General features: G+C 38.1%; 2 protein-coding genes, 1 long non-coding RNA gene and 1 pseudogene across 5 annotated transcripts in view; 2 read left to right on the forward strand and 2 right to left on the reverse strand.

Moving 5' to 3' along the window:
- The window catches only part of LOC144629099 (carbohydrate sulfotransferase 9-like), a 60,201-nt pseudogene that overhangs the window by 1,201 nt on the left and 46,707 nt on the right, over positions 1 to 12,293 (forward strand). The window contains exon 2 of the transcript XR_013566307.1: positions 1,417 to 1,445. The product of XR_013566307.1 is annotated as a carbohydrate sulfotransferase 9-like (transcript). The remainder of the gene's footprint in view (positions 1 to 1,416; positions 1,446 to 12,293) is intronic.
- LOC144667096 (carbohydrate sulfotransferase 11-like) lies at positions 1,968 to 2,920 on the forward strand. Its single transcript, XM_078528474.1, has one exon. It carries the CDS (start codon positions 2,006 to 2,008, stop codon positions 2,726 to 2,728), a length of 723 nt encoding a protein of 240 aa, XP_078384600.1. The 5' UTR covers positions 1,968 to 2,005; the 3' UTR covers positions 2,729 to 2,920.
- The window catches only part of LOC144628980 (E3 ubiquitin-protein ligase RNF123-like), an 87,381-nt gene continuing 80,219 nt past the window's right edge, over positions 5,132 to 12,293 (reverse strand). For both annotated transcript variants that reach the window (XM_078487117.1, XM_078487118.1), the window contains exons 37-38: positions 7,685 to 7,773; positions 5,132 to 5,758 (exon numbers count right to left, since the gene is read on the reverse strand). In XM_078487117.1, coding sequence (XP_078343243.1) covers positions 5,650 to 5,758; positions 7,685 to 7,773 — 198 coding nt within the window. In that variant the 3' untranslated portion in view covers positions 5,132 to 5,649. The remainder of the gene's footprint in view (positions 5,759 to 7,684; positions 7,774 to 12,293) is intronic.
- Positions 9,326 to 11,366, reverse strand: LOC144628248 (uncharacterized). Its single transcript, XR_013566225.1, has 3 exons — positions 11,054 to 11,366; positions 10,384 to 10,462; positions 9,326 to 9,425 (listed from the first exon to the last, which is right to left on the reverse strand). It is a non-coding gene; the product is annotated as an uncharacterized LOC144628248 (long non-coding RNA).

A 12,293-nucleotide genomic window follows, 5' to 3' on the forward strand; every position in this document is an offset into this window, starting at 1 on the left:
GTTTTTCTAACATTTATCTGGAAATAATTTGGTAGGAAAGTATGTTGTGTCAGGAACTTGACATTACTATGGCAACGGCATTTTGATAGGCATGTTTTTCCAAATTTGAAATTTTCCTTTGAGAGAAGGAAAAAGAAAAAGCCTGGTCTGAATAGAGTTAAGAAGAGGCAACGACATTGTTCTTTTCTTTTTGTGCTTATGCTAATAATTTGCCGTGACAGGAGCCCATCAATTGATGGGCTCCTGGCCGTGATGATTCCTAGACAATCTTTATTCTACAAAACAGACATCGATTAAAAATCGCTCGAATCAAGTGCAATGTCACGTATTTCCGAATATTCGCCGTACTAAGCAAATTTCGACTCTATACCTGAGAATAAAATGCCAATGTTTTGTTGATCTTTAACTACCCGTCTTAGAACTGAAACATATTACTTTAGGTTGGCTCTCATATGATCGCTCATACGATCGAACGTTTGCAAATACTGAGACGATCGAAGAATTTTGGAAGCGAGCGCGTGTTTTCATATGAACGTCCAGATTGCCTGGTATGAGCGAAGACCTACCGTCGCGAAAAACAATCATTTTAGCACTTGGTCTAACACAATGGTAGCCTTCAATGAATGAAGAGCAAAACGCATGGCCTACTATCTTCTCAGTTTTTGCAGTTTTACGACGAAGAATAAAAAGGGAAGCTAAAAGAATAAAACTGATTAGAACACGAGCGATCCAAGCAATCGTGATCGCCCAATCGCCGCAGACGTTAGCGATCATCTATGTAGTGAACGCTCTCATATAACCGTCCCGATCGCAAGAAACGCAAGATCGATAGAAACGATCAGGGCGATTATATGACAACCAGTCTTTATGAGACGCCTGAGAAAATTCGCGAGTAACCCCAATAAAGTGTACATTTTCTGAAAGCTTATTGAATGAAGATTGTAATTTTGAATTTTGTTTTGGTCATATAGACCATAATAAGCAACGTCAGCATTTTGTTTACAGTTATGATGTTGCGCAACATTAGGTTTATTTGAGAACACATTTATGTAAGAGCCTAAACTTTTATGTGGAATTTGATTTACATATATTGGTCTAAAAAAGGGCTAGATTTTTTTTTTAAAAAAAAAAAAAAAAAAAAAGAAGGTCCAGCAGTCATGCTGACAAACAGAAAGACAGACAGGTAGGCAGGCAGGCAGACAGACCAGCAGACAGACGGACAGACGGACAGACAAATAGACAGACAAACAGACACACACACACAAACGCAGACAAACAGACAGGCTGGACGGACAGACAAGCTGGCAGACAGACAAACGGACGGACAGATCGACAAATACAGTATTTAACCCATAACAGTTATAACTAGTAACATTGCAATCCTAGATTAATGAAAACTGTTCATTTTAATTTTAGTACAAAGGCCTTCAGCCGAAAAATCACAGGTAAATCATTATGCTGCAACAATAAATATTTGGTAACTAAAAATTTGGTATATAAATATTTGGTAATTTACTAAATATTTGGTAAGTAAACTGCTGATGATTTTTATAAACTCCGATTCACATGGATTCTGTTATCCCATTCAACAATATGTTTCAAAACAAACGTTTTGGAAGAAGTCTAGCATGTCCTCTGCAACAACAACTCTAATTATTGCAATTACCTTTTATCAAAGTCTATAATTCCTTTTATAGACTTCTGATCATGGACGGCGGAGCATTTTTCCAACTGGGGGGGGGGGGGGGGGGGCTGACTAGTGACTTGAAGTGGGGGGGCTTAAGAGACTCTTCTCTTATTAATTCTTTATTTTTTCTGTGAGCCCAGGCCCCCCGGCTCCGCCGTCCCTGCTGAATATATATATTTCTCTCAAGCCACAGGCAGGTGCGATCTATAAAATTTTAAAATTGTATATTCAATGATGTTGCAGGGAAAATTTAATCGCTGGAAACCAAGTCCCGAAGAGATCCAAGAGGCACGAAAAAGACATCTTCAGGAATACTGTATGACGCATTCATTTAACAAGAGACCAACACAAGAAGATCTTCAGTACATTGCTGTTGATGATGAAAACAAGATTATTTATTGCGCACTTCAAAAGGTGGCCTCTAAGACGTGGATTGAGGTGTTGGAACGTCTTCGTGGAATGGAATTAAATCCTTGGCGCTGGGAAGTATTTCCACGATTTGGTGAATACTCAGAAAAAGAAAAGTCTTTGCGGCTTAAAACGTATTTTAAGTTTTTTTTCGTTCGTGAGCCATTACAGCGCACACTTTCAGCTTTCAAAGACAGAATTGTAAGACATTACAAGTACGGGAGAAAATACCGGAGAGATATTATACAAGCTTTTCGACCTCAGGATTATGAGAAAGAAGGAGATAATAACATAACTTTCTCAGAATTCATTCAATATTATTCCAGGAATATATCACGTAATCAACATTGGCGACAGTACGAAAAGATCTGCCATCCTTGTGTCATCAACTACGATTTCATTGGTCACTATGAGACTTTGGCAGATGACGGGCCTCTCGTTTTGAAAATGGCGGGAATTGACGACCGCGTGACTTTCCCGCCAATTCACATTTCAACTAACACATCTGAAGTGTTAGAGTACTATTCCCAGGTCCCTCCTGAGTACCTCACTCGGTTTGGGGAGCTCTATCGCAACGACTTTGATATGTTTGGTTATGAGTATCTCGGTCCTGTGAAAAAGCTTTTAAATTGATCTTTTTCTAGTGCGGGGCAAAAGGACAAATAAGGATGCTAAAATAACTGAAATAACCATAAATGCCCCTTAATACCAAAGATTCAAAGAAACCACGAGTGAGGCTAGATAAGCCATTTTTCTTGTTCAAAACCCGTTCATTTTTTCAAATTTAAGCTAAGAATACAGCCATTCGTCTCCGTGCAAATCCTTATATTCCGGCTGCTGTGAAACGCCCACAACGGGCACTCGGGGGGGGGGGGGGGGGGGGGCATGTCGCTTGTCGGAATAGGCCTTATTCGTATTCTCGGTATTGGACTGGAACTAGCCTGCAATGGAGGCTAATGCGGGTAAACTTTTCAAACGCAAATGACATGAAGCTGTTTTTAATGATATTCCCCCGCATGAACCTCCACTGCAAGCTAGTTCCAGTCCAATACCGAGAATACGACTATAGTCTATTTACCCTGGCGGGGCCTCGCTAATCTTACAAGATACCTTGCGAAATAAAGGGTGAGTAGTGTTAACTATGGGACCTCTACTTTCTCTTTTGTTTAATCAAAACTTTGGGAAACTATTCCAACAGATTTAAAAAAAATTGCCTTATACTTCATTTTACAAGCACTATAAACTATACCTCTTAATTACCCAATCTTACTCTTGTGCATAATTTCGTTGTATTCTGCATATAGCTTATATTTCTGATTCATTTATTAAGCCTTTAACATGTTTATTCTGCATACTTTCGATATTCATATTCTATTATTTTATAGTAATTGATGTGTCTTGTTTTTTTTTTTGTGTGTGTTTTTTTTGAAAATGTCAGTGACCAACACGATAGCATATTCTTCTTTGGTCATTGAGCACATTTTATTTTGGCTCTATGTACTGTTATATTTTCCTTATTTTAATTAATGTATTTTCTGAAAACAGTGTGTAATATTGTTTTATTGTTGTAAATAGTGTGAAATAATAAAAAAAATCTGAAATCTTAATAGTTTTTCTTCAACTCTTCTTCAAGTCTAGTTCAGTCTCCAGAAAGGTGAGCTTGTATCATGTGTATTAAGATTAGTTCATTTCGCCTTCAATAAACAGCTTTTAATATTTTAGGGGATGGTTTCTCGGCTGGGCGCATGTCCCGGGGGAGGGGGGGGGGGGGTACTCCCATATGTGGCCTATATAGGTATGTGCCGCCCGATAGGGTATGGTTTTTGAGGTTCTCGGTCCTTAAATAGGGTATCATTTTTGCTCCTTTTGGCAATGTGTTCCCGGTGTGATCGTTAGATAGGGTACCTAAATTCTATTAGCTAAAAAAAACGCCCAGCTAAACGAAAAAACAGGTTTCTTAAAACTGAATTTTCTGTTCAGGTATTAGTAAAGCGATTTTGTAAAGGTTTGTGTCTTGCCGTGCGCGGTTAGCCGTTATTTGGGTCGTCACGGAACGCTTCTCTTCCCCTTGAATAGGGTGTCATTTTTCGGTTTTGGGCCTTAAAAAGGGTATCAATTTTCTCTTTCTTTATCCTTAAATAGGTTCAGGGTTTAAGAACCTTGGCGGCACACCCCTATCCGAAATTTATGGGAGTACCCCCCCCCCCCGGAGGGGGCGCATGTGCAACATTCGATTCCACTGTGTCAGAAACAATCGGAAACCAGCGATGATTCTTGCTCGAAATTTGCCCTTCATCTGCCAAAACGTGTCAATTGAGGTGTATTTCTGTGTTTGTATGTACATTCAGGCTATTATGTGTATAACCAGTGAAAATGAATGATGCCATTTCACGAAAAATGTCAGCAGATAACCAGAAAACGTCGAACTTAGTGCTGAACATCGAATTTATTGTTCGCCCATAGAATAGACTTTATCACGGTTTTTGACGCAATTTTGGCGGGTAGGCAACGCGGTTAGAAATTACTGTGTTTGTATGGGAATCCAACGGCAAATATTTTTTTTTTTTAGAAAAGAACCTGCGATTCTGGACAACTTATGAATCGAAAAGTTACGATACTAGGAAAACGTTTCTATTTACTAAGTTTTAAGGATGCAGTTAGACTAGAAAGCGTTCAGTTACTTTAAAATTTTAAATTTCCCATACATTTGTCTATATTGTTTCCGCAAATTGACGCGGTTCGCTGGAAAAAAAATGATAGACAAATTAATAGAAAATTTAAAAGAGGTAACTGAACCCTTTTTAGCCCAGCTACATCCTTCAAACTTGGTCTATTAATTCTAAATACACACAAACGAGTAATATATATTCGCATAAAAAAATGGAATTGAGCCCGCCGCACAATAGCGTGCACACTGAACTGTGAAACAATTCTTTAATAAAGAGCAGTCCCAATGACGTCCGAATGTGACCCAAAACCTTACAAAGATTGTGGATGAGTGGTGGCTGGTTGGTTGGTGGTTCATCAATTGATTGGTTGGTTTAAACATGTTGATTTTATTGGCACTGGTTCACTTCAAAAATACCAACAATTACTAGTTATTTACAAGTCATCTTGAAGCCATTGACGAAGTGCAGTTCAAGTAATTAAAGGGGCAATGTCACGCAATTTTAGGCAATTTTGGCACTGACCAGCTGGTCGTAGAACAAACTGAAATATCACAATAACGGCTGAAAACTGTAGACGAACTCAAAAGAAACACAGAAAGGCCAAAAAGGGGCATGGATGGGCAAAATTCGAAAAAATATTAAAACGGCTTACGTTCGGGTAAACTTGAAAAGCGTCAGCCAGATTTTTTTTTCAAGTTTATCTCAATTTGTAGGAAAGTGTCATTTACAATGAAAATCATCCTTGTTTGTTATGTGGCCGTGACTTTGTCAAAATGACTTTAGCTCTACCAATTTGAAGTTTACACCTCTAAGTTAACGAAATAAATAGAATTACCTAAAATATCGTGATATAGCCCCTTTAAGTTAAGTTAGCAATTTCAAATTTCACTGTTTCTTGGCACCAGTTTCACCAGAAATCTCCTCTAGCTCGTCCACGATATTCTTGCAAAAGAAACACTCCTTGTTGTTCATGAGATGGCGAGATATACAGGATCTACAAACAAAATAAAAACAAACAAAAACAATTTAGAAAATGGTTTGAACCCAGGAGTATCAGTAGGTCGTAAAGTATGACCGTCCGGGTGAGAATAGTTCTGAGAAGAACTGTTGTTGGTGACTGACGTTTCGACAACCTGAGCGGAAGTCATCTTCAGAGTCAAGTTAAATTTGTTGTCAGTCGATGATGTTATAAGTCTGGTCCGTTGAGGTTGATTGGTCAGTTTAGCCGTGATGTTATTGGTTGTAAGACTCGTGTAAAGTTTGTCGGCATTAATTGGTCAGTTTCGATCCGTCTATTGTTAGTCAAATTATGTCGTTCTGTTTCGTCTATATATATTGTTAGTCAAATTAAGTCGTTCTGTTAGCGGTCCATTTGTCCGTCCTGTTTAAGTCGTGAATAAGTCGTTTGTAAGGTGCCTGTAGTTCATCTGTTGATAGTCGTCTGTTCTTAGTTTGTGTACCAGTTTCCAGGGTCAGCCGTTGAAAATAGTTTGTACTGTAGGTTAAGCATCGAGCAAAGTCCGAGTCGAATTGCTGGTGAAAAACGACTCTTTTGATCTAAAGTACTGTTAGTCTTAGGGTGGCTCCGTAGTTATTCCGGGCCCAACCATCCATGACAAGCTTTGCGTTGTAAATTTTTCGACTTTGACGAGACAGCTATGAAATGTTGGAAAAAAAATCCGCCTATCATTCAGTAATAATATGATTAAATTCGATTGAAGTGGAGAAAAATATTTTTAATGTTATTGGCTTTTAACTGAACCCCACTTTATGGACAAAATCGCATCCAGCAAAAATCATTTGCTCATATATTTTTACTAAATTTCTGAAATCAGCTTATATTGACTTAATGCATACCACAGCCAAGTTTCAAGAAATCCTTTGAAGCAGAAGGAAGGATATTCAACTCTAACATTCTATTAATTTTTTTTTCTATACTTGATGCCCCTTGACAAAAGGAGCCAAAACTCAAATTTTTGTGAGAAGCCTTCCCAGTGTTTGCTAAATCAGAGTGCCTAGCCGATTGTTAATTGTGCGAACCGTTTAAAAGTATTCGCTAGTTCTAGTTCTGTAAACATTTTAAAATGCTTGAAATCCTTCTCAAATCTGCGCCAGGAATAAAAACAGAGCCACCTTAAATTATCAATTATACGTTAGCCAAATAACAGACCACCTCGCAGCGACAACCCGGTCTTGAATTTGGAAAGCTGACATTTCGACCGTTGGCTCTTCTACTTCCATTCTCTGGCCCTCTTTGCTCCGACGAAATTCGCAACGGCGGTGCATTTACCTTTACCAAAAACTCATAAGGGGTTGAAACGCCAAACGCGCGTTTACAGCGTTTGAATATTCAGTTTTGCCAAGTACCATATTTGAAAACACGAAGAGCTAGTACGCGAATGCTTTACAAGCGTTATGACACACGCAACAGCATTTTCGGTTTTGCGGCGAGAAACCTGAATTCCGACCTAATCACCGTAAATGTCTTACATAAACTAAAGAAATTCTCCAGACACGAAGAAGGCAGAAAAGAGAGAAAGAGAAAAAAAAAACAAGATTACGCCATCGAGCGCGAGCTAGCGCACGCTGTGAATTTAATGCAAATGGTGCAATTTTGATTGGTAAATTTTCGCTCAAGATTTTCCGAATATGGTACTTAATTGAAACGAATGTGCAAACGCTTTGTACAATGTTAATCATAGGGAGTTACACGTTTCAACCCTTTTGGGTTTTTGCCTTTACCAAAAGAAGATTGCAATGAGCCTGGCACAATAATAAGTTTTTCAGAATTTGTTTTCGAAAATGTTTCCGCAACACCCAAAAACATTCGCGAAAAATGTCATTACTGAAAGATTTCTGTTTCAACGTCTGACAATGATCATGATAATACGACCAGTTTGAATTATCACGTGGTACCCACCTGCATGACACGTGCATACACGGAATGAACCTGACAGAGATCTTGACCGCGCAGCAGATGGGACATAATTCATCGACGTCCACGGACTCCTGTTGGAAAGAAACCACATTATGTAAAGATCTGATCACTGAACTACAAACCACAGTTTGAAAGGTGAGGTAGTGTGTAAGGTGTGCGAGAGGAATTTTTTGGTATCAACCTGAGTTCAAAATCTTTCACGCTCGAGGGAGCGCGCAGTCTACTTACTGACAGTTTTTACTTCAGTCTCTGTGTTTTTGATTGTCTACTTGGAAATGCGTGTACTCCTTTTAAGAACTATTTTAAAAGAGTTAATCACAATGTCAATACGAGGAACAGATTTTCCTTTATCGAACTGCCGAAAGTGAAGCTAGAGTTTGGCCGGCGGAGTTTTTCGTTTTTAGGAGCCTCCGTTTTTAACAGTTTACCGTCGGACATGAGAAATCTCTAGAAAACTCTAGGCTTCTATTTAAACAAAAAGTTAAAGAACATTTTTATTTGTAATTTTTATTCATAAGCTTTTATATGTTTTTGACTACTGTAGTTTTGACATTTTTAAACTTTTTTACCTTTTTAAATTTTTAAAATCTTACAAGACCCCTAAGATAACAGTACTCTCAAGTACTGATGGGTTAATCCTGTTAAAAATATTCGTTTATTATTATTATTATTATTATTATTATTATTATTATTATTATTATTATTATTATTATTACAAGTGAAACCGGTAAAAACAATATATAATTATATATCCCATAGAAAACAGGTAAATGTGAAAATAGATTAGTGTGTATCAATCAGATCAATCTGCAGCTTACTTTCATAAGCAAATGCCCACATTGTGCGGTTCCAGAAAATATCCATACCCACCCCAAGGATGGTCATTGGAAATTCCGAGGGGGATGAGGGTCTCAATAGTGCAAACTTTTTAAAGAAAGTATGAAGCGAAACTAGAAATCCCAGGGGGTGGGAGGGTCCAAACCAAAGAACCATCCTTGGGGGAGGTATGGATATTTTTTGGAACCACACCCTGTGGAACCAAGCCTGTGCTGCAAAAAAACTTGACACATTAACTTAACCTGGAGTAAAATTTGTGGTCTGCGATAAAAATTATGTAAATTCTCTGTTATTTCATTATTTTTACATGTTTTTATTGAAACAAAAATGTTTTGTCATGAACCTCAGAATGGTTTTAAAACTTACATGTAATTAAGTGTCAGTATTTACATGAAGCCTTATTGGGTTCTAGGAGAAGCCACGAGCCAAGCAGCCCACACTGCCGGAGCTTATCCCGGTATCCGCAGCATTAAGCGGCTAGGAATATTTCTACTCCCCCCTGAATGGGATGCTAGTCAACTGCAGGGTCCCCCCCCCAGCATTATGTCGCCGGTACCCATTGATACACCTGGGTGGAGAGAGGCACTATGAGAGTAAAGTGTCTTGCCCAAGAACATAACACAAGTGACCTCGGCCGGGGCTCGAACTCGGACTGCTCGATCCGGAGTCCGGTGCACTAACCATTAGGCCACCGCGCCTCCCATCTTATTGGGTTCTGGGATGTTCATATTATATAAAAAGCCATCAATGTTACGTAAGTATATTCAGGTTTAAACTGGCAACATGTGGGAATCAATCATGTGATAATTTTATTACATTGACACAGTGTGTATTTTTGAGTTCATTTTGACTAACAGGAATGCCCTTGCAAAGTCTTCCAAGTAACCTGTAAATAGAAACAAAACAAACAAAAAACTATTATTTTGCTGAAATTGCTATTTTCCAGCATGCAGACTGTATATTAAAATTAAATGACCCTTTTCAATGTGTGAAAACTTGCTGCTTTTATGTTAGGCCAGTGGATCCAATATTTTTTTCCACTTGCTACTGTAGATAGCCAAATGACATTTATGGATTTTTATTTTTTGTTGTAGTTGTTTCGAAAGAAACATGTGGCTTCGGGTAAGCTTATAATGGTTTCACCTTACCCAGTCTTCCTAGGTCAGGCAAGGAAGAAATCAATTTTCTTTGCACCCTTCCTTTCATTAATTATTTCTAATTTTAATTTATGAGTTAAAAAAACTTGGGTCTTGACAAAGTGCAAGCCAACAAGTCATGAGAGCCATTCCACTATATACAAATAGCACATTGGTTGGCCTAAAAAGCTCCCTGGTTAGCCTAAGCAGTACTCCAGTTAGCCTGAGTATAGTTAGCTGAGGTTGCTTCAGGTTATGCTATTTATTGGAGTTAGGTATTTTGGCTTGTATGGCACTTATGTGTCATGAAACATACGAGCCATGAAAGCCATTCCAGTTAGCCTACATAAGATTCCGGTTAGCCTATATAGTACTCTGGTTAGCCTTAAAAGCACTTTGGTTGCCAAAGGGTACATCATGTTGCTTGCAGTTAGCTTTATATTGGGTTTAGGGTTTTCTGGCTTGCTTAAGTTAAAGGCCTCGCGAATTTTTTACATTGCTACTTTAAAATGCTACTGTAGGTCATCCAACAACTAAAAATACAGGCCTTAAAAACAAACAGATTTTGTGTAAAGTAGACAAATGTCTGGACAAAAAGCAGATCTTAAATGCCTCAGGCAATGAATGTGTGTAGAGAGAAGGAAGGGAATTGCCAGAATAATTTGACTGTCACATAACTATATGTAAAACTAAGAGATCAACAATTACCTGAACTCCATAGTTTAACTCACTGAACAGTAATCCAGAATGTGCTGTCAAAACATTAGGCATTCTATTAGTCCCTGACCTGTAAACCACAAAATGCAAAGGAAACGTAAATCTATGTTTACCAATACAATAAAACATCATGGGAAGAACAAATTTTCAGTTAAGAAATGGTCTCATTTATTAAACATACCCAAAAAGGCATTCCAAAACGTGAATAGCACTGTTTAATTAAAGTCTAGATTAGCTACCAGGTTGACTGCAAGTAGTCTCTAGTCTAACTTAAAAAAAAGAGATCACACTGAGCTGAAATGTTTCTTCCAATTTCAAAGGTATCACATAAAATCTTCCTGACGTAATTTTTCTTTTCGGTCTAAAATGGCCACTTGGTCAATATTTTGAGGAACATTTCCTCATGTATAAATAATGAAAAGATGCGAGTATTATTAATTTGGGAAACAGTAGCTTAAAATTCAGATAACGAACATAAATAACAGTTGTATGCCTCGACGAAATGACTGCCATTTAATACTATCGCCTTGTTCTCACCATCTATTTTTTTACGCCTAGCCAGGCTTGAATTCCAGTAAGCTTAGTTGATAATCATGATAAACGTCGAAGACATAAACTTTAACCAGTCTAAAAAAATCATTGTTCAATGAGAAACGCTCACCTCAGTCCTCAGGTCCCTGTTAGTTTCTTTTGCCCACGTTTTCGCACGTCAATACTCATTCCATATTCTTCTTTATCCGGAATACAAATAAAGGAGGTTTTCCCCGCGTTTGGGGACTCGTTTTGATCGCGTCAAGAAGGAAAAACATCGACAAAACTGTCCTCTATAACTCAAAATCATGTTTTGTCGCATAGTCGCCATTTTGAAAATGCTCTTCATGAGCCCACAATACGGACCACGGGGAATCCGCTGGGGTGACCACCAGCAGGGGGAGGGGGAGGGGCAGCTATTTAACTTCTCCCCAGGCCCACTCCCTTCGTCTGGAAGAAATTACATTCAACCTCGCGAAAAGCAGTTGAAATGAGAAAAAACTGACAACGCTATTATAAAGAGCATACACTCTTCCCTTTGGCAAAATTTTCTTTTATTCCTACCGCAAATTGTTGTTGAGAAGGAAGCCAACGAACTTTTCAGTTGTATTTTTTACTGCCGTCCTTTTTTAGGAAAAAGTAATAATGGGCATTTTTAAAAACACTATTTAAAAAGCTACAACTTGGCGTAAAAAAATCTTAAGAGAGAGATACAGGTAAAGTTTTCAAGCGAATTTAAAACTGCGGTCCGTTCTGGTCACGTGACCAATGACGTCATAACAATAAAAGTGATAAAAATGTACTTAACATATAAATATCTACCAACGTGTAATTTTTTGCTTCCTCACATTTAATGCAACGCCAGATACGCACTTGTACCCAGACTCCCACTTTTTGAAAATTGTACATAGCCACCTTAATTTTTTATATTTTTTTCGGTACCCGGGCAGTCTGAAATACCTCACACCAATGTGCTTCAAACTGCAATGACTGCTTTTTCAGTAACAAAATATATTTGTCACAGTGAGCAAAAACGAACTTCAGGGCAATGTCACGTGACTAATGACGTCATCGTCCTACGACTTATACAAGAAGTAGTTTATGGTAAGAGTTATTTCTATACGACGTACTACTCCTGCTGACTTCAAACTGACCAAGTTATTTGGCATTGACAATTTTTCAGTTGCAAAGGAGTTTGGGAAGGTTTTTATTATAATTATATATTGTTTTTATAATTATTATTAATGTGATCAGATAACAAGTCTACTTTTCTAGAGGCCTTAAGACACTTCCACGCATTTGTGTCTATGTTAAACAGGAATCGAGTGAAGGAGTTGGTTAAAATGCGATGGTGACTACTGTTATGTAAG

This window comes from Oculina patagonica, chromosome 10 (genome assembly GCF_052425735.1).
Source record: "Oculina patagonica isolate OP01 chromosome 10, crgOcupat, whole genome shotgun sequence".
NCBI classification, from domain to species: domain Eukaryota; kingdom Metazoa; phylum Cnidaria; class Anthozoa; order Scleractinia; family Oculinidae; genus Oculina; species Oculina patagonica.